Genomic DNA, 24,382 nt, shown 5'->3' with positions numbered 1-24,382 from the left:
GCTTCCTGAAACTAGGAACACAAATATTGGTAAATCTAAGAACATGTTACTCGCTACCATCTAGAGTTCCAACCAGACATAGGTTAGTCCAGCTCCACATACAATTTCAAGAAGGAAATCCTTTGCCTCGTGGTTGAAAACTGGATGCCAGTCTGGCCTCTTTATGGCAGTACACATATTTAACCAATACAGAGCTTTAACATAATTTAAATCTGAGTATTAGTTGAGTTTTCTCTGCTCCAGTTCACCGCAGTCTCAGCACTTCTTGTGATTTCACATAAGGCACTTTAATTACTTTGTCTGCTTGGGCATTTGAATTGTGCTGACTTACTGGTGAACTTGGGTGTCTGACATTTCTCCCACCGTTGCCCACCCTCCCTGATTCGGGGGGACTGTAGCTTATTTAGTTGTAGTTAAAGCAACTTGAATTAAATATATTCTTTTAGTTAATAGATAATCAACAAACATGAAGACCAAGCTAAGGGTGGCCATCCATCTGGATTTGTCCAACATGGAGAGGTTTCCCAAGCGGTACAGCTGTCTATGCTTAAATTGGCAAAATATCAAGTAAGCTGGGATCCAGTTGGTCACCCCACAACTGACTCAGGATGTTACTGCCATAAAGTTCTTGAGAACTAGATGGTAGCTCACTAAAGTATAATGTTATGAACTTCATGGGGTCTCTGGTACAAAATATCCTCTGAAGCAGAGAAAACATCGTAGGTGAAGTATCACAAAGTTCACTTCCCTTTTCATCTTATTGACCCTGAGCTTAGAATCTATGTTTTAGGCATAATTCATGTATTTGTAGCCATCCAGATTTACTTCTAATTCCACATCCACAGGATGTGAAAAATATGAAATCTTCTTAAATCAGGCCAGAAAAAACCTAGAGAAAGAGTGCAAGAAATGTGAAGTGCTTGATCACTTAGAGACACCAGAGGAGCATGTGCCTGATGATGAATCTTCTGAGGTAAGATTGGCCTCACTCTGCACAGGAACTAGATTCACAGGAAGCTGCAAGGAAAAAAAAGTTTTTCCCAACAGTAGCATCTTATGTAACTGTAGAACCATATAGAAACTAGAAAACTGACATTGGTACAAGCCACAGAGCTTATTCAGATTTCATCAGTTTTATATGTACGCGTGTGTCTGTCTGTCTGCATGTCTACATGTGTATGCGTATCTGTATGTGTGTGTGATTGTACCCACTTTTTCCATGTATAGCTTTGTGTAAACACCACCACAATTAAAACACAGAAGTGTTTCATCTCCTAAGTATCCCTTGTGGTTGTTAAGGGAAAATAGAATTACAAACAAACTCCCTTTCCAACCCACAAAATCTCTCCACAAAGAAAGAATCCAACTTTATTATTGATAAGCATTAAAGTAGAAAGTGCTCCATGTTTCTGGTAGTCTGCTAAGAGATTTCAAAGACAGAAAGAAATCTCAGTCTTTCATGGAGCCAAGCAGATACAATCCCACTGTATATAACCCATTATATGCATGTTCTCAAAGTAAACAGTAACTAGTCCTTAAGAGCTATAACTAGTCCTCAGGTAAGAGGACTTGACAGCAACATTTATCACAGTTCATGCTGAACTCACATGGTAATTGGAATGACCATCTGTGTTAGCTAATTGGCTTTACCCAAAGGGAAACAAACCTCTTGTGTTTTTATGATAGAATCCTCTGAAGTTGGACTCTGTCCCCCCACGGAAACTGGGAGATGGGGCTCTGTATTCCTTCATAGTGACACAGAGATGTCAAACCATGTCAAAGAGATGGTTCCCAGGTCCTTGAGAAAGACACTCCTGGGTTATGAAGCTGACGAAAAGCTTACCCTCTAAAAATATTTATATATATATATGTATGTATTTCTAAGAGACAAAGAAAGAACTTGCAAGTTTTCTTAAGTAAATGCTCAAGAAAGGTGAAACTGGAATGAGTCTCCACCCTTATTTTTAACGGGGAGAATTGAGCCTCTATTTTTTTGGCTATGCCGCACAGCTTTTGGGATCTCAGTTCCCAGATTAAACCTGGACTGCATCAGTGAAAGTCCAGAATACTAACCACTCAGCAACCGTGAACTCCCTTGAGCCTCTTATTTTTAATTTGTTTTTGTCCTTACATGCTTACATTGATATAGCAATCCCCAGGCTCCCCACCCCTTTCACTTGGCAACCACTATGGTTCTCCATCTCTGTACTCTTGTTATGAGCATAGAAGTTATATAAATGGAATTATACAATGTGCAACCTTTGGAGATGTTTTTATCATTCAGCATAAATGCCCTTGAGAACCATTAACATAAATAGTTCATTCCTTACTTCATTGCTGAGTAATATTCCATGGCATAGATGCACAGTTTGTTTAGCCCACTCTATCCTACAATAAAAATTTTAACCCAATAGTTATCCTGTATATCTATTTATGTACTCTGACCCCTTGGAGGGGCCACAAGCCATTGTAATATCTAAGATTTTCTGACTTTCCCTCCACAAAGTAGTTTTTGCCCCCTTGGGGGTGATATTGCCCCCACTGAGAATGCATATTCTAAAAGAGTTTTTTCACTTGCTCTTCTCTTTTGCTCCAGTTAAATGCTCACCTCCAGATGGAAGTAGAGCGACTTATAGTCCAAGACTATGCCATAGAACATCAGAAATCAATTGTCCCTGTGTCCATGGATGAGTTCTACCATCGGAGTCGCCGTAAACCAATCAAGTAAGTGACCTTCCCTGTCATGTTTGTTTTAGAAGGTAGCAGAGCTGGTGGTGCCCTCCACCAGAGTGCTCCCTGACTTAATGGTTGATCATGTTGGGATGAAATCCACGTGCTTCACATATCTGCTATTCTCCAGCAGCCAGCCAGCCAGCCAGGCAGGTCTCTGCCTCTTAGAAACCTCCCACTTTGTGTAATAGACAGGCTGGGCTTCAGGTGCTTAAGGATCAGCACTGACTGCATTTAGAGATGAGGGCTAAAGCAGAAGTGTGGTCTCCTGGGGGAGGTGTCTCATCCCTAGCCTCCATTCTGGAGAGTGGTGGTTCTCCCAGAAGTCCCCACAGAAGGGACTTCTGCAGAGGAAACAGAAGAGACCTCACACTGTCTCACATATGGAAACGCGAGTGGTAAGGAGAGCTTGTTCACTGTTTCAGAGTCCAGCTACCAGAATACATCCTGGACTTTGGCTACATCGTCCTCGGTGACGTCCAAACCCACATCATCAAGATCACCAACACCAGCCACTTTCCGGTGTCCTTCCATGCAGAGAAGCGTGTCCTTCATGACACAGGTGACCAGGCTGGAGACCCTTTCTATTGTATGATGTCATTTCTGACAAGTTGCCCAGCTGTACTGTCCTGGAGAGGTGGTTATGTTTCTTCTGGGATCAGCTGAAAGAAGTGTTGGGCTATCAATCAATGCTTTGAAGGATTGTCCTGCCTCAGGTGGGCTCTCTCTAGAGCAGCTCTTGATTGCTACTTTTCCGTCCCACAAAGAAGTTTTGTTTGTCTTGCTCCAGGCTTTAGCATTGAGCTAGATCGTGTGAAGAATCTGCCTTACTGTGAAACAGAAACATTTGAAGTGCGATTCGACACACAAGGGGGCAATGTTTCTGTTGGCTACAAAGAAGTCATTCTGCCCATCAAGGTAAGACGCGCCACTGGGTCCAGCTGATCCTCCCCAGCTTCCAGCCCTGCTTGCTGACCTCCCTGTGATGGTCCACAGCGATTTCACAGCCATGATTCTTCCTCCAAGCCTGTGCTGTGTGGTCACCACGATTTTATGCCCTTTATAGGTGGTTGGCGGGCCACCAGTCCACATCCATCTCCAAGCCAAGGTGACCATTCCCAGTATGACACTGTCTTGTGGAAAAGTGGAGTTTGCCACAATTCAGTGTGGACAGTGCCTTGTGGAAACTATTCAGCTTTCCAATCATCTCCAAGTCTCTTGTGAATGGTTCGTCCAGAGCCATAAGCAAGTTGTTAGCAAGGTAAGTGAGTTTTGGCCCATTGTCGCCTTTTCTCCATCTCCATTTACGCCAGCTTTATAATTTTAGACTTTCACTCTCTTCACTTCACCCTCCTGCTCAAAGACTTTCAGTGACAACCACTGCCTCCTGAATAAAATGTAGGCCCTCAGCCCAACACTCAAGGGCCTATCAGGCCATGCTATCTGGCGAGTATCTTGTTTTTCTTTGTTTCCCTGGTTCCACGCATCCCCTGACACCTGGGAGGTAATCAGTAAACACAGGCTGAGTGAATGGAGAATGGAATCATTTTCCAAAGAAAATGATCTAATTGTCGAATATTACTTCACCAGCTGGAGAAACACATGCCAAAATACTTAAGACGCAAACTATGTGCTGAATTAAAGCCAAAGACACGGATCTTTGAGATTCAGCCCACTTCTGGGGTCTTGGATCCTGGTGAGAGGTCCAACGTGCAAGTGAAATTCATGCCCAAAGAGGAGGTAAGCTTTAAAGAAATGTAGTTGGAGTCCCTGGGTCTCTTTGAGATTTACTCGAAGTCCATGCTTAATTGATCTCCAGGGAAGCTTTGAGTGACCTGTCCCTCATTGTTCTGATTATGACATCCAGTACTCTGGTTCATACAGGAGCTGTGTCCTGGTGGTTAGGAGCACCACTGCTGGAATTGGCAGCAGTGGTCCCAATTCCTATCTATCACCCTCACTTCTATCAGCAAACCTGGCTTAGTGGCCTTCTTCCTTTGCACTTGGAGGGAACATGATTTTGGACAAATTACTCAGCCTCACTAGACCTCAGTTTGCTCACAGATAAAATGAAAAATAATAATATCATATGTCCCCAAATCCTTTATTGCAATTTCAAAATCCAATAAGATCTAAAAACGGGGGGCAGGGAGGGGAATTTCATAAGTTTCAGACACAAGTTCATTTGGCAGAAAAACCTAATCTGAAATGACATGAAACTGCTTAACCTTTATTTACCCGCCTTGATTTGCCGACTCAAATACTACAGCCACAGAAATAATAATGTGCTTGATTCCAGGGGACCCTGCAGATGATACTTTATAACATAGGGCATATGCGGTATGTTTTCCTTTTTAAAAATATGAATTTTTAAAACATCTGGCCCCTAGGGTTTCAGGTAAGACATTATTGACCTGCAATAGCTACCTCCTAGGGTCATTTTGAAGAGGAAATGAATTAATGTGAATAAAATGCACAGCATTCTGCTCCATATGTACTGGCTCAATATCTACTTACTATTATCATCAGTAGTTGTGATAATAATAAGTACTTCCTGATAAACATACTCCCTGGGCCTCACAAATGACTCTTTTGCAAACACCATCAACACAAAGCTACTCCTGACAAAGAACACAGTGAAAAATGATAAAATCCTAGAACCAGAGAGGATCTCAAGAGGTTACACTGTAAAGACTTTTGCTCAAAGCCTAAGGCATTTGGGAGATGTTTTTCCTCTGTTCTTTTGAAAGAAGAAATGGATGTGAGTTTTATAAAACACCTATAGTGAACTCCTGTTTTCCGGGTAACAGCTTTGATGAGACGCTTAAGAATCTAGTGAGAAGAGAGAAACGTGAATGGTTTCATATCTGATTCTAAAAATAAAGTCCCAGTTTCTATCATTGTCAAAATCTCTCTGATCCTTTAAAACAAAAGAAAACTAACGTGTTTGTCATTCTTAGGAAGTCCTAAGACTATCAGCGGGGTTATTCAAGATTTTGGATGTCTAACTGAATGAGAATTATCAGTAAATATAGTAAAGAACATAGATTTGTTTGCACAGTTCCATAAATGCTGAATTAGAATTGATCAAAATTAAAAAAATATTTCCACCAAATTGGAGAGGAAGTTTTTAAGCATCATTTTTATTAAAATATAGCTAACTTACAGTATACAATGTTGTGTTAGTTTCAAATGCATAGCAAAGTGATTCAGTTATATATAAATATATATGTATTCTTTTTCAGACTCTTGTCTATTATAGGTTGGTTATTAAAAGATATTGAGTAGAGTTCCCTGTTCTATATTATAGGTCCTTGTTGTTTACCTATTTTGTTAATAGTAGTTTGGATTAACAATATATGTTAATATATTGTTAATCCCAAAGGCTTTGTTTTTGTCCCCACCCCACTATCCCTTTTGGTAATCATGAATTTGTTTTCTGTGGCTGAGTTTATTTCTGCTTTGTAAATGAGTTCATTTGTATCACTTTTTTAGATTCCACATATGTGATAACATGATATTTGCCTTTGGCTTACTTCACTTAGTATCTCTAGGTCCATCCATGTTGCTAATGGTATTATTTCATTCTTTTTTATTCCATTGTACATATATACCCCATCATCTTTATCCATTCATCTTTTGATGGACATTTAGGTTGCTTCCATGTCTTGACTATTGTAAACAGTGCCGTTATGAACATTGGGATGCATCTTTTCAAATGAGAGTTGGGAGAGGAATTTATTAGCTGTGTACAAGGGCTTCCCAGGTGGAGCTAGTGGTAAAGAACCCACCTGCCAATACAGGAGACATAAGTGATGCAGATTCAATCCCTGGGTCAGAAGATCCCCTGGAGAAGGAAATGGTAACCCACTCCAGTATTTTTGCCTGGAAAGTCCCATGGACAGAAGAACCTCGCAGGCTACAGTCCATATGATCACAAAGAATCGGACACGACGGAAGTGACTGAGCACGCACACATACTAGAGACTGGTTAGCCTTGCAATCCGTATGATCCACGCCTATATCTGCACCAGCACTGGGAACACAGAGAAACTATTGATGTCCCCAGTGACAACTCCTAGACATTATAACGTGTTCTGAATACAAAGAGCTGAATGAAATGTTTTAGAAATGCTTCCCTAAAAAGCAGTTAAAATATAGATGTTCGGATCACATAAGATGCTAAACCCATAATTATATAGAAAAGCTTCATAGCCAATAATTCATTTTCTTACTCTCTCCAGCAATAGGTATTTTTTGAACTTGTATCTACGTCCTTACACATTCTATCCATCTGATTTTTCCCCTTTAAACTAAGGTATTCAAAAGCTCCCCAGATTGCTCAGTCAATCATGCCATCCAAACCCAAGCCATGGGCCCAAGTTTCACAATAACCTGGGCATCTGGTTAAAAGTGCAGAATTCCCGTCCTTTCTCTGCCAAGTCAAAGTCTCTAGGAATGGGCCTGCGAATATGCATTTTAATAGACTTCTCAATGAAACAAGATTAGGGTCACTGGTGTCACTGTCACCTGGTATTTGGATTGTAATTGTATGAGATGAATTGATTGCCCTGGCTGATCATCTCTGACCAGTTGCTTAACTGTATCTTCAAATAATAGAAGTGTGATCATTCAGATTCTCTAAGAAACAGACTTGGAGTCAAGAATTTGAGTGTAAGCTGTAGGAAGTGTAGGGGATACTAATAGAGAAGTAGAAAGTGATCAGGAAAAGGAAGGCAGCTAATAGGGTGTAAAAGTGAGCCAGCTACCTTGGACACTGGATCTTAATCCCACTGGAAACTCAGAGAAAATATACAAAATGCACATTTCAGAATTTTCCTTCCCCAGGAGTGAGGGAGCTCATACAATAACTCCTGGGAGTCGTTGATTGAGGATTGTTCCCAGAAGGTGTTATTTCTCTGGCATTTCTGTCCTGCCCTTTACTTACGGGAAACAGGGCCTGTGAAAGGAGAGCCCAGAGGTGCAGATAATGGCAGTGGGACATCTGAGCACATTGGAGGTTCTGAAGGGTATGAGAACAACATTCTGAGGACTGTGATAAAGCCCTGGTACAGTGCCTGGCATGTTAGATTCCCAGCATTAACACTCTAATCTAAATTGCTCTCATGCTGTTTTATAAGAAAAAGTTTTCTTTCTTAATCTAAACAGAATCCATTTTGTTCTCCAGTGGTTATCAGTTTTACATGACAGACAACAGAAACAGATTCAGATGCTTGTTTTGTTTTTATGTTTCCCAGAAATTCTACAGCCAAACCTTGGTGTTCCAGATTGCCCAGAGTGCTCAAAAGCTTTCTCTGCTGGCGGAGGGGCAAGGTCTAGAACCACGCTTGGAATTTAGTCCCTCTGTTCTGGAGCTGGGGCCCCTGCTGCCCTACGCAGCTGGAGATGAGGCCGAGGTGGTGGTGAAGAATCCCTGCAGCTTTCCTATTGAGTTTTACTCCTTAGAATTTGACCAGCAATATCTTGTAGAAGAGAAGGTGAGCACAGACTGAAACCAAACTCCATTTTCCTGGGCCCTGCCAAGTACTCTCCTATCTGCTTGGATAACTCCTGACCTTTGCTCCTTCTTCTTATGAACCCTTCCCTGTCCATTTAAAGACCACTTCACAGTCTTTCCTGACCTACTTCCCTTGCCTTGAGAGAATTCATTGCTTCTTTGTGATCTCATTATACATTTTAAACAGCTGATTGAAAAACTAATTCATGCTTAGAGTTAAAACATTAAAGAACGTATGCCACAGTCATTGTATTTGAAGTGAGGTTCTTGTGGACAGCATATATTTGGGTCATCTTTTTAATATACTCTCAGTTCAGTTCAGTTCAGTCACTCAGTCGTGTCCGACTCTTTGCGACCCCATGAATCACAGCACACCAGACCTCCCTGTCCATCACCAACTCCCAGAGTTCACTCAAACTCACGTCCATCGAGTCGGTGATGCCATCCAGCCATCTCATTCTCAGTCGTCCCCTTCTCCTCCCGCCCCCAATCCCTCCCAGCATCAGAGTCTTTTCCAGTGAGTCAGCCTGTTGCATGAGATGGCCAAAGTATTGGAGTTTCAGCTTTCGCATCACTCCTTCCAATGAACACCCAGGATTGATCTCCTTTAGAATGGACTGGCAGTGTCTAAATTGGGGTATTTATATATTACATTATATTTGATGTAATCACGTTAGGACTTAAGTCTGCCTTTTTCCCCCTAGTTGGTCTGGGCTGCATATATTATAATTGCTCTGCCTTATCCATTTTTTTTAAAACTTAATTTTTTAGAGCAGTTTTAGATTCTTATCAAAATTGAGGGGAAGGTGCAGAGATGTCTCATATCTCCCCTCCCCCATTATCAACCTCCCTCACTCGAATGGTACATTTGTTACCATTGATGAACTTGTGTGACATCCTAAGCACCCAAAGTCCATAGTTTACAGTCCACTCTTGGTACATTCTAGGAATGTATACAAATGTACAAGTATCCATCATTATAGTGTCATATAAAGTATTTTTATTGCCCTAAATATCCTCTGTGCCCCAGCTGTCCACCCCCCGCCAACCCCTGGTAACCACTGATCTTTTTACTGTCTCTGTAGTTTTCCAGGATGCCATAGAGGTAGAATCATATTGTATGTAGACATTCACACTGGCTTCTTTCACTTAGTAGTATGCATTTAAGATCTGCTTCCTCTGGACTCTCCACCAACTTGGCCTTTGAATATTGTCTTTACATCCAGTGTTTATGCTCTGCCCAATTTGGATTCTGTATCCAGAAATTTTCCTCCAAGTGGGACTCTGTCCCTGCGGAAGCAAGCTTCTCCATTAGGTAATATTAAGTGTTCAGTGGCTTGTGTTGGCACAACAGCCTTTACCGTGGGCCAGGGTCTGGGGAAAGCAGAATCTGAGGCTCTGAGATTTGCATGCAGGTTTATCAGGGATGATCCTGTGAAGAATAAAGGATGATCCTGTGAAGAATAAGGACCGTAGGCCTGGGTAGACGAGAAGATAAACTGTGATGATGTGGCGCAGGGAGTTCAGCTGATCCCACAGGACGCTGTGCACCTGGGCTGGCTCTTTAACGCTGGCCTGGTTGAAGCACGTTGGCCAGGCCTTTGTGTCTCTATGTCAGCCAGTCTTTGGACCAATCCTTCCTGTCCCCACTGATCTGCTGTGCCGCCTCTGTCCTGTATCAAAGCTCTGCATGCACATGGGTTCTATTCTAAACTTTCTCCTCTATTTCCATTTGTCTATACCAACATCTACACCTCCCAGTCTGTTGCTCCAACTTCATAAGTCCTGATATCTGGTAGGACAGTCCTCTCTGTTTTTCTTCATTAGCGTTTTAACTATTCTTAGCCCTCTGTTCTTCCATGTGAATTTTAGAATCAGCTCATTAATATTGGTTTTCAAACAACTAAAATTGGTGATCTTGGAGAATGGTTACCTAACTGATTTTTCACACCAGTAACTTAGGAAGTAATTGCTTTCTAGGAGTCAACTTTACTGTCTGCTATACTAAATATATATACACCCTAGAGTAGCAGGATTTAGCAGAAAGAAAAACAGGTTGCCCCAATTAAACTTGACTTCCAGATAAACAATGTGGGACAAATTCATACTTTAAAAATTATCAGCTTTTTATCTGTAATTCAGATTTAACTAGGCATCTTATGCTTCATCTGACAACCCTAATATACATCTGCCTCTGTGTTTCTCTCTCAAACACACGCGCACACACACACACACACACACACACACACACACACACACGTATGCACATACATACCTAAGGCCATTTTACCTGTTTTTCTCTACATCCTCTATTTATGAGACAACCATTTTTTTTAATAACATGTCACTCAAAGTGGATAATTGAGTTCTGTACTTTTGTCAATGGGGAAGAAAAACAAAAGAAAAACAGTAAATGTTGTTTTTAAAACAAGGAGAAAATTCTTTTCCACATGGGAAATGCCCAGACACAAAATCATATATCCCCTATATATCCCCTATATATGTCCCCCCTTTGAGGTCCAGAAAGTATTTGTGTACACCCCAGCTAGTGTTCTTGCCTGGAGAATCCCAGGGACGGGGGAGCCTGGTGGGCTGCTGTCTGTGGGGTCGCACAGAGTCGGACACGACTGAAGCGACTTAGCAGCAGCAGCAGCAGCAGCCTTGAGTAGAAGCAGGACTTTCATGAGATGGATGGCAGGCTCACCTGGGGCTGTGGGGAGGAATATTCCAGTCAGACCAACAGCAACTCCCATTCTCCTTGCGCAGATCTTGCGAACACTGAAGGGCTATGATTCCTACAACTCTCTGCTGCTGCCTCCTCGCCTTCCAGGGGAGAAGCTGCCCCCAGAGGTGTATGAGTACTTCAGGGAGATAAAGCGGTCCAAAGAGGAGCAGATGAAGGTGAAATATCTGGAGAGTCTGGCGCAGGAGAACGGTGAGAACTCAACGGTTCTGGAACCCCTGGCTTCTTTAAGATATCTCTACTGGGAGATGAACCAGTTACTGAGCACCTGCCAGGTGCCAAGCAGGCTTCAGATGTCCTGGGGATTTCCTTTCTAACCCTTACAGAATGGCCCTGTTGTCCCCATTGTATGGATGCGGACACTGGGACACATTCTGCTCTCCCTGGAGTCTGGTGGGGAGTTGAGGCTTAAAAACAGCTAATGCAGATATAGAAGGATGAATGCTTGATGCTTGCAAGCTCTGTGCTGAGGGCTTCACACATACAAGTGAGAGAGGAAGCACTGAAAATCCAGGCCCACAGTTTTAAGTGGCAGAACCAGCACTTAAGCCCAGAGCTCTCTGACTCTGGAGTCCACGACAGTAACCATCCTACTCCACAGCCTCCAAGTGTGTGCCTAGGTGATGCGATATAATCTGTCACACATGGTAGACATTAGTGCCCTATGAGAGGTAGTCATGGGGTGTTCACATGAGGAAAAACCCTCCATGATCATAACCTCAATCACAAAGATAAGCTGTGCTCTTATAATCTTGCCCTTTCTTGCCCAGCATCCCCAAGCTATCCATCATCTGCCCAGGGGCCCCCTTGTGTACACTTGAACAACAAGGTTCCAGGGTGACCTGTAGGATTGTGTAGCTTGTTGGGGTGCTCGCTTGTCTTCCCTTCTTCCCTGTGCCCTCATCCTGGAAATCCACTTTCCCCATTCTTTCTTTCTTTCTTTTGCATAATAGTCATCATGTGTATTTTCTTCACACCCAACCCCCGCAGACAAGAAGCCCCCATAAAGGCAGTGACCATGTATTCCCCAATGTAAACCCACTTCATGGACCAGCACCTGATACATCATTCAGTTCAGTCCAGTCGCTCAGTCATGTCCGACTCTCTGCGACCCCATGAACCACAGCACGCCAGGCCTCCCTGTCCATCACCAACTACCGGAGTTCACTCAAACTCATGTCCATCGAGTCGGTGATGCCATCCAGCCATCTCATTCTCTGTCGTCCCCGTCTCCTCCTACCCCCCAATCCCTCCTAGCATCAGAGTCTTTTCTAGTGATTCAACTCTTTGCATGAGGTGGCCAAAGTATTGCAGTTTCAGCTTTAGCATCAGTCCTTCCAATGAACACCCAGGATTGATCTCCTTTAGAATGGACTGGTTGGATCTCCTTGCAGTCCAAGGGACTCTCAAGAGTCTTCTCCAGCACCACAGTTCAAAAGCATCAATTCTTCGGCACTCAGCTTTCTTCACAGTCCAACTCTCACATCCATACATGACCACTGGAAAAACCATAGCCTTGACTAGACGGACCTTGGTTGGCAAGGTAATGTCTCTGCTTTTTAATATGCTATCTAGGCTGGTCATAACTTTCCTTCCAAGGAGTAAGCGTCTTTTAATTTCATGGCTGCAATCAGCATCTGCAGTGATTTTTGAGCCCAAAAAAATAAAGTCTGACACTGTTTCCACTGTATCCCCATATATTTCCCATGAAGTGATGGGACCAGATGCCATGATCTTAGTTTTCTGAATGTTGAGCTTCAAGCCAACCTTTTCACTCTCCTCTTTCACTTTCATCAAGAGGCCTTTGAGTTCCTCTTCACTTTCTGCCATAAGGGTAGTGTCATCTGCATATCTGAGGTTATTGATATTTCTCCCAGCAATCTTGATTCCAGCTTGTGCTTCATCCAGCCCAGCATTCCTCATGATGTACTCTGCATAGAAGTTAAATAAGCAGGGTGACAATATACAACCTTGATGTACTCCTTTTCCTATTTGGAACCAGTCTATTGTTCCATGTCCAGTTCTAACTGTTGCTTCCTGACCTGCATACAGGTTTCTCAAGAGGCAGGTCAGGTGGTCTGGTATTCCCATCTCTTTCAGAATGTTCCACAGTTTATTGTGATCCACACAGTCAAAGGCTTTGGCATAGTCAATGAAGCAGAAATAGATGTTTTTCTGGAACTCTCTTGCTTTCTCCATGATCCAGCGGATGTTGGCAATTTGATCTCTGGTGTCTCTGCCTTTTCTAAAACCTGCTTGAACATCTGGAAGTTAGTGCCCGATACATGTATGCTGTTAAAGTGAATGAATGAAGTCCATTTCTCCTGCCCTTAAAGCTGTCTCATTGTCTCTTAGGGAGACAGAAGCTAGTTGGAGAACATTCAGTTCAGTTCAGTTCAGTCGCTCAGTTGTGTCCGACTCTTTGCGACCCCATGAATCACAGCGCACCAGACCTCCCTGTCCATTACCAACTCCCAGAGTTCACTCAAACTCATGTCCATTGAGTCAGTGGTGCCATCCAGCCATCTCATTCTCTGTCGTCCCCTTCTCCTCCTGCCCCCAATCCCTCCCAGCATCAGAGTCTTTTCCAGTGAGTCAACTCTTAACATGAGGTGGCCAAAGTATTGGAGTTTCAGCTTTAGCATCAATCCTTCCAATGAACACCCAGGATTGATCTCCTTTATTTTTTTTAATTTTTATTTAATAAACGGTACAAAGCACAGTGCCAAAAACATTAACAGTTAAAATTTCACCAAATGAAAAAAATACTATAGAATACACAGTTGCAAAAAGCTACATTAAGTTATTTTACAACTGCCTCAAGCTGCAAAAACAAAAAAAACCCAATGCCATACCTAAGTTATCCCTCTCTCAAAATAATGCCATTTATATTATAAACCACGAGCTCCCCATCAAAAGATGGGCACTGCTTTTGTTAATTCATATATATATATGACTGTATCACTTTGCTATACACCTGAAACAAACACAACACTGTAAATGAAATATAGTACAATATAAAATAAAAATAAGTAACAGATCTTTGGGGCTTTACACTGAATTAGAGTTCCTATCAGAGGGACAACAGCACCACAGCCGCACTGGATCCTCATGAAGGAGGCACACGAATGACTGGGTTACAAGAGTTGCAGGAATGAGAGCTGCTCATTTCTCAGAAACTACAGCTCACAGAAAACCAACAAAGGCACGAGATACAGACCATTCACTTATGAATGTGTAAAACTCAAGAAAGGCCACATCACTCCTACAACATGTCGAAAGTGCCTCAGAATTCACACAATACCAACTTTCTCATGGTTCTGGTTAAATTACATGTACCAGTTTATAACAAATGGCAAAATCTGTAACTCTGTTCAAAATTTTAAAAGATTACTTAAGAATAGTTTCTTGTATTTCTATGCCACCTTTATAGTTCTGGTTTCTCATTTCTTAATTAGTAAATTCAGCATACAGGTTCTATCCCAGGCTAATTTATACACTTCCAGAAGGAACGGCCTCTTAAATCCACAGAGTGTTGAGGTGGGGAGCCCCCAACCATGTCAGACTTGTTTCACCTATGATAATATAATATACATACTTCAATCCATTCTCCCAAATTATCCCACCCTTGCCCTCTTCCACAGAGTCCAAAAGACTTCTCCACACATCCAAGTCTCTGCTGTTGTCTCATATACAGGGTTATCGTTATTCTCTTGCTATATTCCATATATATGTGTTAATATACTGTATTGGTGTTTTTGTTTCTGGCTTACTTCACTTTGTATAATAGGCTCCAGTTTCGTCCACCTCATTAGAACTAATTCAAATGTTTTTTTTTTTTAATCGCTGAGTAATACTCCATTGTGTAAATGTGCCACAGCTTTCTTATCCATTCGTCTGCGTCTTTCTTATCCATCCATTCCTGACATCTAGGTTGCTTCCGTGTCCTGGCTATTATAAACAGTGCTGCAATGAACATTGGGGTACATGTGTCTCTTTCAATTCTGGTTTCCTCGGTGTGTATGCCCAGGAGTGGGATTGCTGGGTCGTATGGCAGTTCTATTTCCAGTTTTTTAAGGAATCTCCACACTGTTCTCCATAGTGGCTGTACTAGTTTGCATTCCCACAAACAGTGTAAGAGGGTTCCTTTTCTCCACACCCTTTAGAATCTCCTTTAGAATGGACTGGTTGGATCTCCTTGCAGTCCAAGGGACTCTCAAGAGTCTTCTCCAGCACCACAGTTCAAAAGCATCAGTTCTTCAGTGATCAGCTTTCTTCAACAGTCCAACTCTCACATCCATACATGACCACTGGAAAAACCATAGCCTTGACTAGACGGACCTTTGTTGGCAAAGTAATGTCTCTGCTTTTTAATATACTATCTGGGTTGGTCATAACTTTCCTTCCAAGGAGTAAGTGTCTTTTAATTTCATGGCTGCAATCAGCATCTGCAGTGATTTTGGAGCCCCCAAAAATAAAGTCTGACACTGTTTCCACTGTTTCCCCATATATTTCCCATGAAGTGATGGGACCAGATGCCATGATCTTCGTTTTCTGAATGTTGAGCTTCAAGCCAACCTTTTCACTCTCCTCTTTCACTTTCATCAAGAGGCCTTTGAGTTCCTCTTCACTTTCTGCCATAAGGGTGGTGTCATCTGCTTATCTGAGGTTATTGATATTTCTCCCAGCAATCTTGATTCCAGCTTGTGCTTCATCCAGCCCAGCATTCCTCATGATGTACTCTGCATAGAAGTTAAATAAGCAGGGTGACAATATACAACCTTGACGTACTCCTTTTCCTATTTGGAACCAGTCTATTGTTCCATGTCCAGTTCTAACTGTTGCTTCCTGACCTGCATACAGGTTTCTCAAGAGGCAGGTCAGGTGGTCTGGTATTCCCATCTCTTTCAGAATGTTCCACAGTTTATTGTGATCCACACAGTCAAAGGCTTTGGCATAGTCAATGAAGCAGAAATAGATGTTTTTCTGGAACTCTCTTGCTTTCTCCATGATCCAGCAGATGTTGGCAATTTGATCTCTGGTGTCTCTGCCTTTTCTAAAACCTGCTTGAACATCTGGACGTTCACAGTTCACCTATTGCTGAAGCCTGGCTTGGAGAATTTTGAGCATGACTTTACTAGCGTGTGAGATGAGTGCAATTGTGCGGTAGTTTGAGCATTCTTTGGCATTCCCTTTCTTTGGGATTGGAATGAAGACTGACCTTTTCCAGTCCTGTGGCCACTGCTGAGTTTTCCAAATTTGCTGGCATACTGAGTGGAGCACTTTCACAGCATCATCTTTCAGGATTTGAAATAGCTCAACTGGAATTCCATCACCTCCACTAGCTTTGTTCGTAGTGATGCTTTCTAAGGCCCACTCCAAGATGTCTGGCTCTAGGTTAGTGATCGCACCATCTTGATTATCTTGGTCATGAAGATCTTTTTTGTACAGTTCTTCTGTGTATTCTTGCCACCTCTTCTTAATATCTTCTGCCTCTGTTAGGTCCATACCATTTCTGTCCTTTATCGAGCCCATCTTTGCATGAAATGTTCCCTTGGAATCTCTAATTTTCTTGAAGAGATCTCTTGTTTTTCCTATTCTGCTATTTTCCTCTATTTCCTTGCATTGATCGCTGAGGACATTAGTTTGCTCTAAAAGGAGAGGAAAGAAGAAGGCTGCCTGTCCACCTATTATCCTGGTTGTATTCACTGAGCATATTGTTCTCCAGAACTGCCATTGCAGATACCACAGACTTGGGGGCTTAACCAAGTGAAACTTATTTTCTCATGATTCTGGAGGCTAGAGATCCAAGATTAAGGTGCTGGTGGAGTTGTTTTCTGTGACCCTCCCTTCTTGTAGATGGCGGTCTTCCTGCTCTGTGTTCACAGGGACTTACCCCCATGTGTCTGTGTCCTAATCTCTTCCTGTAAGAACACCAGTTGTGTTGGACTGTGGATGGATTGGGACACTCACATGACCTCATTTAAACTTAATTACCTGTTTAAAGGCTGTGTCTTCAAGTAGTCACATTCTGGCACACCGGGGTGAGGGTGGGGGGCTTAGGACTTCAGCAAATAAATTTTTTGGAAACTAGTTAAGTCCATAAGAAGCACCCATTGTGTTCCAAGCACTGAGCTGACGTGCTGGAAGGGAGATCAGTGAAACCAGCCCCTGCCTTTGAGAGCTCACAGTCAGGAAGGGTTGGGGGGTGGACCCAGGATTGCCTGGTGGCCCAAGGCAGAGAGCCATGAGAAGCTTTAGGGTAGAGAGGAATTAATGAGGGTCAGGAAGGGCCCTGTTGCTCTCATCCCTGTCCTACACACCTTTCCATTTGGCCCATGAAAAGTTGGTCTGCAGCTGCGACCTGAGGGTCAGCAGGAGTCCAGGGACGCGCTCGCTCTGCTCCTCCCCAGCACCTCTCTGAGCTCCTGCTCACTCTGCTGTCACACAGAGGATCCATCCTCCTCTGCTTCCAGACCACGTCCAGGGAAGGCTAGCAGCTCCAAGTTGCACTGCTGCCATTCCCAGGAGAGCTACAACCTCTCTGACTCAAATCCAAAATTAAACAAAGAGGATGTCTTAGCTCCAGGGCAGAGCGGACCTTGTACAATGACAACCCGATGCACTCACTGAAACTGTGGAATCAGGACAGTGAGGAGGGTTTGGGGCATATACAGTAGTAGATGTGCTCAACCATGCTCATGAAAAGGAGGAAAGCAGGCTACAAATTGGTGTGCGTACAGTATGATCCCAACTTCAGTTTGGAAAAATTAAAAATCTGAGAGGCTGTGGCTCTTCCACTCTGGTATCCGATGAAGCCGCCGCCGTTCCTCTACCACCATTTTTTTGTATCACTTTCTGCAGCTAAATTTTATCATTTTTGCTCTTTGGAATGTTCCAAATTTTCTGGAGCGAATGTGTAACTTTGGTATCTTTTTTTAATGTTAAAATGTGGAAACACTCTGGGCAGAGAAATTTAAAGGTAGACTGACTGCAGTTCTTTTTAATTTGGGTCAGACGGTCCAGGCTGATGGTAACCAGTTCAGTGATTCTCCTCCTCATCTCTTCCCTTCTTTGCCCCATCTCCCTGGTCCTCTTCCTGACTCTTGCTGTGTGTTTCCATCCTGTTCCCCCCGGCAGAAGAGGACGACGGGCCCTCGTCAGAGCAGGGCACTTCAGTGAGCACAAAGAGGACCTCGCTCAGCCGTGGGATCTCTGTCACGTCCAACCTGGAAGAGCGGCACGTCCCATTGGTCGAATCCAAGACCTACCCAGAGGAGGAGGAGGATGAGGAAAGCCTGGAAAAAATCATGTTTCAAAGTAATCATGCATGTTAACGTTCGGGTACCATATCCTTCTAAGCAAAAGCGGAAAGTCTGTTCAGTGCCTTTCACCTTTCTCCATAAAACACGTTTAACTAGCACAGTCAGGCGTTAATTCTACAGTTTGAGCAGTCCATCATTATTTAGCCATGTCCCTTACTATTGCAAACACTAGTTTCCAGTGTTATTTTTAAGCAGGAGAGATTCCCCCAGATGGGATTAAGAATCAGAGAGTAATCTGTGTTTTCAATTCTAGTAGCCATGGACAAATTATTAGCAAAAAAGGGCCCTTTCGTCTGCTGTGAGGTGAGTGATGCAGCAGATTGTGCTGGTCATTTTAAAATAACATGCAGGCTAAGAAAAGTCATCCCGTTTTCATCAGAACCCGTGTGAATTGTGGGTGTGTCCACATGCACTCATGTGCGCATGTGTATTTTTAATTTGCAGCTGACAAGATTCAGAGCATTGACAGCTACTCTGCGGAGGAGGTCGGAGAAGTAGAGAACAACCCAGTGAGCAGGGCCATTGCTCGCTACCTGGGCATTGACATCTCAGCAGAAGGCCGCATGGCCAAGAACCGGAAAGGCATCGCCATCATCATCCATGGGACGCCCTTGTCAGGTATGCACAGGCCTAAAGAGTTGCTTTGGGATAAATTTACAGTGAAATTTGCATGTGCAGTTTTGAGGCAATAAAATACTCTTCTGTTTGAGATTTATGTACCAAAGGATTATCCCTAAATTGTTACATTGCCAACTTCAGAGATACAAAGTTAGAGAAAGAGCAGGGACACCTCATTTTTAATTAATTCATCTCTGAATTGTTGGAGCTTGTATTCTTTCAATAATTTAATAGCATTAAAATATTAAAGAAAAATCCAAGACATTAAGTCATTTAAGAAGAGTGGTGGGGGAAATATGTGCAAACTCTTTGCTGCTGCTGCTGCTGCTAAGTCACTTCAGTCGTGTCCGACTCTGTGCGACCCCATAGACGGCAGCCCACCAGGCTCCCCCGTTCCTGGGATTCTCCAGGCAAGAACACTGGAGTGGGTTGCCATTTCTTTCTCCAATGCATGAAAGTGAAAAGTGAAAGTGAAGTTGCTCAGTCGTGTCCGACTCTTAGTGACCCCATGCACTGCAGCCCACCAGGCTCCTCTGTCCATGGGATTTTCCAGGCAAGAGTACTGGAATGGGTTGCCATTTCCTTCTCCGCAAACTCTTTGACCTGGCAGTATTATTTCTAAAAATTTATCTTAGGAAAGTAATCATATGGATAAAGACTAACTGCATTTGGTGTTCTCTGCAGCATTGTTAGCCATACTAAAAATTTGGGAGCAGTTGAAGTATTCGGTATGGGGGACTAGTTAATTAAACCATAGTACATTCTCGAGGACACGACTAAAGTGACTTCACATGCAGGCAGGCATGCATTCATGTAGTGAATCATATCACCTTTAAAAACAGTGTCCTGTGCACCCATTTTCATGGCAGCATTACTCACAATAGCCACAAGGTGGACACAGCCCAACTGTCCATTGATGGGTGAGTGGATAAACTAAATGTGGTAAAGTGGGATATTATTCACCCATAAAAGGAAGGAAATTCTCACACACGCTGCAACATAGATGAACCTTGAAGACATTATGCTAAGTGAAATAAGCAAGACGTGAAATAGCAATTACTGTTTGGTTCCATTTATATAAGGACCCTAGAGTCATCGTATTTATAGAGACATGAAGTAGGATGGTGATTTCCAGAGGCTGAGCAAAGGGAGGAATGAGAGGTTATTGTTTAATGGTACAGAATTTCAGTTTGGAAAGATGAAAAATGCTGGAGATGGATGGTGGTTATGGTTGCACAACATTGGGAATATACTTAGCTTTTTAAGCTGTGCACTTAAAAACAGTTAAAATGGTAAATTTTGTCTGGATACTATGACAATTTACAAAAGTACCATTGAAGTGTATTAAATGAATAGAAAAAGGTTCATGATATATCGTTTTAAGTGGAAAAAGAATCATGCTTACAATTTGTAATCTGTTCATTTCCTATTGCTACTGCAACAAATAACCACAAATTTAGTGTCTTAAAACTTTCTTAGAGTTCTGGAGATTAGAAGTCTAGAATGGGTCAACAGGGCTGCATCCTTTCTCAAAGCTGTAGGAGGAGAATCCATTTCCTTGCCTTTTCTTGTTTCTAGAAAAGTTATCTCCATTCCTTGGCTCATGGCCTCTTCCTCCATCTTCAAAACCAGCCTCATAGCATCTTCTAGTCTGTCTGTCTCTCTCTGTCTCTCTGTTTTCATCATCACATCACCTGTTCTCACTCTGTCCACCCTGTTTCTCTTGTAAGGACCCTTGTTATTATACTGGGCCCACCCAGATAACCCAGAGCACTCCCCCACATCAAGATCCTTTATTTAATCACACCTGCAAAGTCCCTTTACCATATAAGGTACCATATTACAGGCTCTGGGCTTCCCTGGTGGCTCAGTCAGTAAAGAATCTGCCTGCAATGCGGAAGACCTGGGTTCGATCCCTGTGTTGGGAAGATCCCCTGGAGGAGGGAAAGGCTACCCAGTCCAGTATTCCTGCCTGGAGAATCTCCATGGACAGAGGAGCCTGGCGGGCTACAGGCCATGGGGTCACCAAGAGTCAGACACGACTGAGCATCGCAGGCTTCAGGGATCAGGATGTGGACATCTTAGGGTGGGGGATTATTCAGTCTACCACCTAGCCCACTACTTTTTTAAATAAGAAATGTAAATAAAATAATTACAGATGCATAAATAGCAGCCATATGCTAACTATAATCTCTCTGGGTGAGTAAATTATGGATCTTTTTTTTTCCTTCTGTTATTTCTGAATTTTCTGCTTTCTTTTTTTAATGAGCAGGTATTTTGAATGAGAAAAACAGACATCAACACAAATTATTCTTTAAACCAAAGTCTCTTCCCAGTAGAATGAGGGAAGTAAGAGCTACAAGATTTTTAAAGTTCATCTTCTAGAATCACTTTTTAAGCTGAGGAAAAAATCCAGAGGGAATGTGGATTGCCATAGCACACGGCTATTCAGGGGTAGAATTTGGACCAGAACCCTTAGTTATGACTCCTGGCTCAAGTCTTCCCTCTTTTCTTGGCTGCCACACAAGAGACTTAGAGGCCAGGACCTTGGAGAGGTCACTTTATAAGAGCCTCTGACCTAGAAACTTCTTCTGTTGAGAACAGTGAGCAAATGAGAGCTGTGAAATTCAACCCCCTGACCTTTTTTGTAGGAAAGTCCGCCACCGCAGTCAACATGGCCAGGTACTACAGCGCTGCCTGCCTGAACCTTGACTCTGTCGTGCTGGAAGCCATCTCTGACAGCAACAATATCGCAGGCATCCGAGCCCGGGAGCTCTGCATTCGGGCTGCCATAGAACAGTCCATGAAGGAGGAGGAGTCTGGTGAGAGCCATTTCCTCTGACTCTTTGTGGCCGGCTGGCCCAAATCCCACTGGCGATGCTCAGTTTCCCCCCTGAGCTTTTATCCCACAGCTCCATTGAAGGCTGACTTATAACCTGTTGCCCATCAGCAGCCCAGAGAATTCTCTCCCACAGACATCCACTCTCCTGGCTGCCCAGTGCACTTGGCACTACAGGGAGCAGGGTGACTGTGGCCCACATCTTTGCGGGTGACCCCTGGAGCGGGGACTGACGTGCAGAGCAGAGGGCAATATGTAACAGAAGTACCAGCTTCTGCAACACACCAACTTTGGGATAAGTGAGTTCCAACAAGCATTTGGGGAAGTTTTCAGGGAAATGGGCTTTGAAGAAGGAGAAGGTTGACAGGCAAAGATGAAGATAAGGACATTCCAGACCAAGAGAGCAGGGACGGTAAGTCAGAGGTGGGAAGACAGGTTGAGGGCAATCACAGTTGACCTTAGTGCTGAGCTTAGGCATTTGGATTGTATTTTGAAGGAAAAGAGGAATTGGGCACTTTTCACCCTGTGGGAGAAATAGCCAGAAAGTCACAGGAGGAAAGGCACTCTTGTGGTGTCTTATAAAGAAAGCAGTAGTGAAGCTGAATGTGAGTGGGCTGAGTGACCTGCATGGCAGGGAACTGAAAGAGGGGAAGGCATTCAAGGTGGCCACACTCGATTACCAGTTACAGAAACCAGAAAGAGAGTTAGGTCATTTACCAAGACAGGGGACATGGGGGAGGAGAAAGTTTACTGGAGAGGAAAATTGAGTTTTTAAGCCCCATAGTAGTAGTACTTACTACTAAGTACTAAGTAGTATGGCCTTATCTACCAGAGGTTAAGAATCCTGGCTCCCTCAGGTCCTCTAAAGACCTGTGGGGCCGGAAAGCAGCTGCTCAGTGGGAGAAAATCTGTGGACTATAAAGCCGAGCGCCTGCTGAGAGTAAACTCATTCTTATAATAGGAATGCTTAGAACAGCATGATGTCATTCCTGATGGTGTCCCACGCTCACTAGTTGGTAGACCTGGCTGGGGCTTTCAGGAGAAATGGGAGATTCTTTGCTGGGAAGATGAGAGAAACAGCTTTTTAGTGGTGTAGGGAAGAAAAAATAATTTTCTCTCTACTTTTCTGATTTCTTGAGTGAGTGCCCCTGTAATAAAAAACAAATTAACAAGAGAAGAACAAGTTTATTAACATGTATACTTCATGTTTCCATGGGCAATACTCAGGGGGAAATGAGTAGCTTTAGAATTCAGAAGTAAATACCACCTAATAGGAAAAGGAAAGGGGGTTGTGGTCCTGTTCGGTTAGGGTCAGTGGTTTTTAGGAAAGATGAAGGGGCCTTAGGAGGATGGATGGGAGGTATGATGACTTCTGATGGTTTGGGTGTAGTGTGGACTTGAGTCTTTCTTCTGTGATAAGAGTCCATCTCCTTGGTTGATGAAACTTCCCTGGACGGGATTTGTGACAATGGAGCTTCTTAGGGAGACTCTGTCTTTAAGTGGCTGGGGGGAGGTCAGAGAAAGCCACTCCTTGCATTTACTGCTTTTTTCAGGTGCTTAGCTTAGAATAGCCAGTATATCAAAGCAGCATGTTTCGAGGTGGCATATCCTGAGCTTCTATAGTCTTTTTTGGGGGGTGGCATATTCTGGCACCCTTTAGAGGGAACCCCAAGCTGCATCATAATTCCACTTCTGTTAGATTTTTTTGATTTCCTTTTCTGTCAAGCTGCATTTCTCAGAGGTCTTTGGAGCTGTGTTGATGTCCCTTGACAAATCGTAAATTTGAACTCCCTGAAAAAGTAATGTCAAGCTAAAGACTTAATGATTGGGAGAGACTTCCTCAACAAAGTGAGAGATGTGGCTGCTGAAGTGTAGGAAATCATTCCAGAAAGTTCCAGAAAGAGAAGAGAGAGACGGACACAGGGCAGGATGGGACCTTGGAGAACACTTATCTTTCAGGAGGAGGCAGAGGCAGGGAAGCCAGGGGAGGTGGAGAAGGCAGAGTGAAGGTCAGAGGCAGGGGCAATCAGGAGGGCTGCTGGAGAGGGGCCAGAAGGACTTTCATGTCTCTCCATAGTCCTAGTTAAGAGTCTGGGGGACCCTTCCCGCTTTATTTTTCTCACAGCCCTTATCCCTAGTTAACATACTATTTATTCTACTTACTCTACTGTCTATCTTCCCCCCACCCCCACAGGAATGTGAGCTTCTGAGGCAGAGATTTGTGTTAGTTTTTGTCACTAATGTATTCCTGGCATCTAGAGCAGTGCCTGGCACATAGTAGACACAATAAACATTTACAGACATGTATTAAATCAGTAAGTGAATATAATCAGAGATGGCTGAAAGTTCAAATTGAATGATCCCTGAGAAGAGGACAGCTATAGTTCATAGTTCAGAAGTCACTGGTGACTTCATAGAAAGCACTTTCAATGGTGGGGGTTAAACCCAGACCTACATTTGCTGTTTGCTGTGAAGTGTTTGCTGTACTGAGGTGGAAGTGACCAATCTAAACCCATGGGTCCCACATAGGTCCTGCTGGCTGCTTGAAATGTGCCAAGTCCAAACTGAGGTGTGCTGTATGTGTATGATACGTGCTGGATTTTGAAGGT

At 43.2% G+C, this 24,382-nt stretch overlaps 1 protein-coding gene across 1 annotated transcript in view; it reads left to right on the top strand.

Annotated features, from left to right (window-relative positions):
• The window catches only part of HYDIN (HYDIN axonemal central pair apparatus protein), a 415,120-nt gene that overhangs the window by 313,383 nt on the left and 77,355 nt on the right, over positions 1-24,382 (top strand). The window contains exons 31-41 of the mRNA XM_088830541.1: positions 846-973; positions 2,597-2,724; positions 3,156-3,292; positions 3,521-3,648; positions 3,797-3,991; positions 4,321-4,470; positions 7,989-8,228; positions 11,015-11,183; positions 18,132-18,311; positions 18,761-18,934; positions 21,586-21,756. Of these exons, the coding sequence (XP_088686667.1) occupies positions 846-973; positions 2,597-2,724; positions 3,156-3,292; positions 3,521-3,648; positions 3,797-3,991; positions 4,321-4,470; positions 7,989-8,228; positions 11,015-11,183; positions 18,132-18,311; positions 18,761-18,934; positions 21,586-21,756 (1,800 nt within the window). The remainder of the gene's footprint in view (positions 1-845; positions 974-2,596; positions 2,725-3,155; positions 3,293-3,520; positions 3,649-3,796; positions 3,992-4,320; positions 4,471-7,988; positions 8,229-11,014; positions 11,184-18,131; positions 18,312-18,760; positions 18,935-21,585; positions 21,757-24,382) is intronic.

This window comes from Moschus berezovskii, chromosome 22, assembly GCF_049115385.1.
Source record: "Moschus berezovskii isolate FMDL1 chromosome 22, NW_MosBer_1.0, whole genome shotgun sequence".
Taxonomy (NCBI): domain Eukaryota; kingdom Metazoa; phylum Chordata; class Mammalia; order Artiodactyla; family Moschidae; genus Moschus; species Moschus berezovskii.
This window is presented reverse-complemented; position numbering and strand designations above follow the sequence as displayed.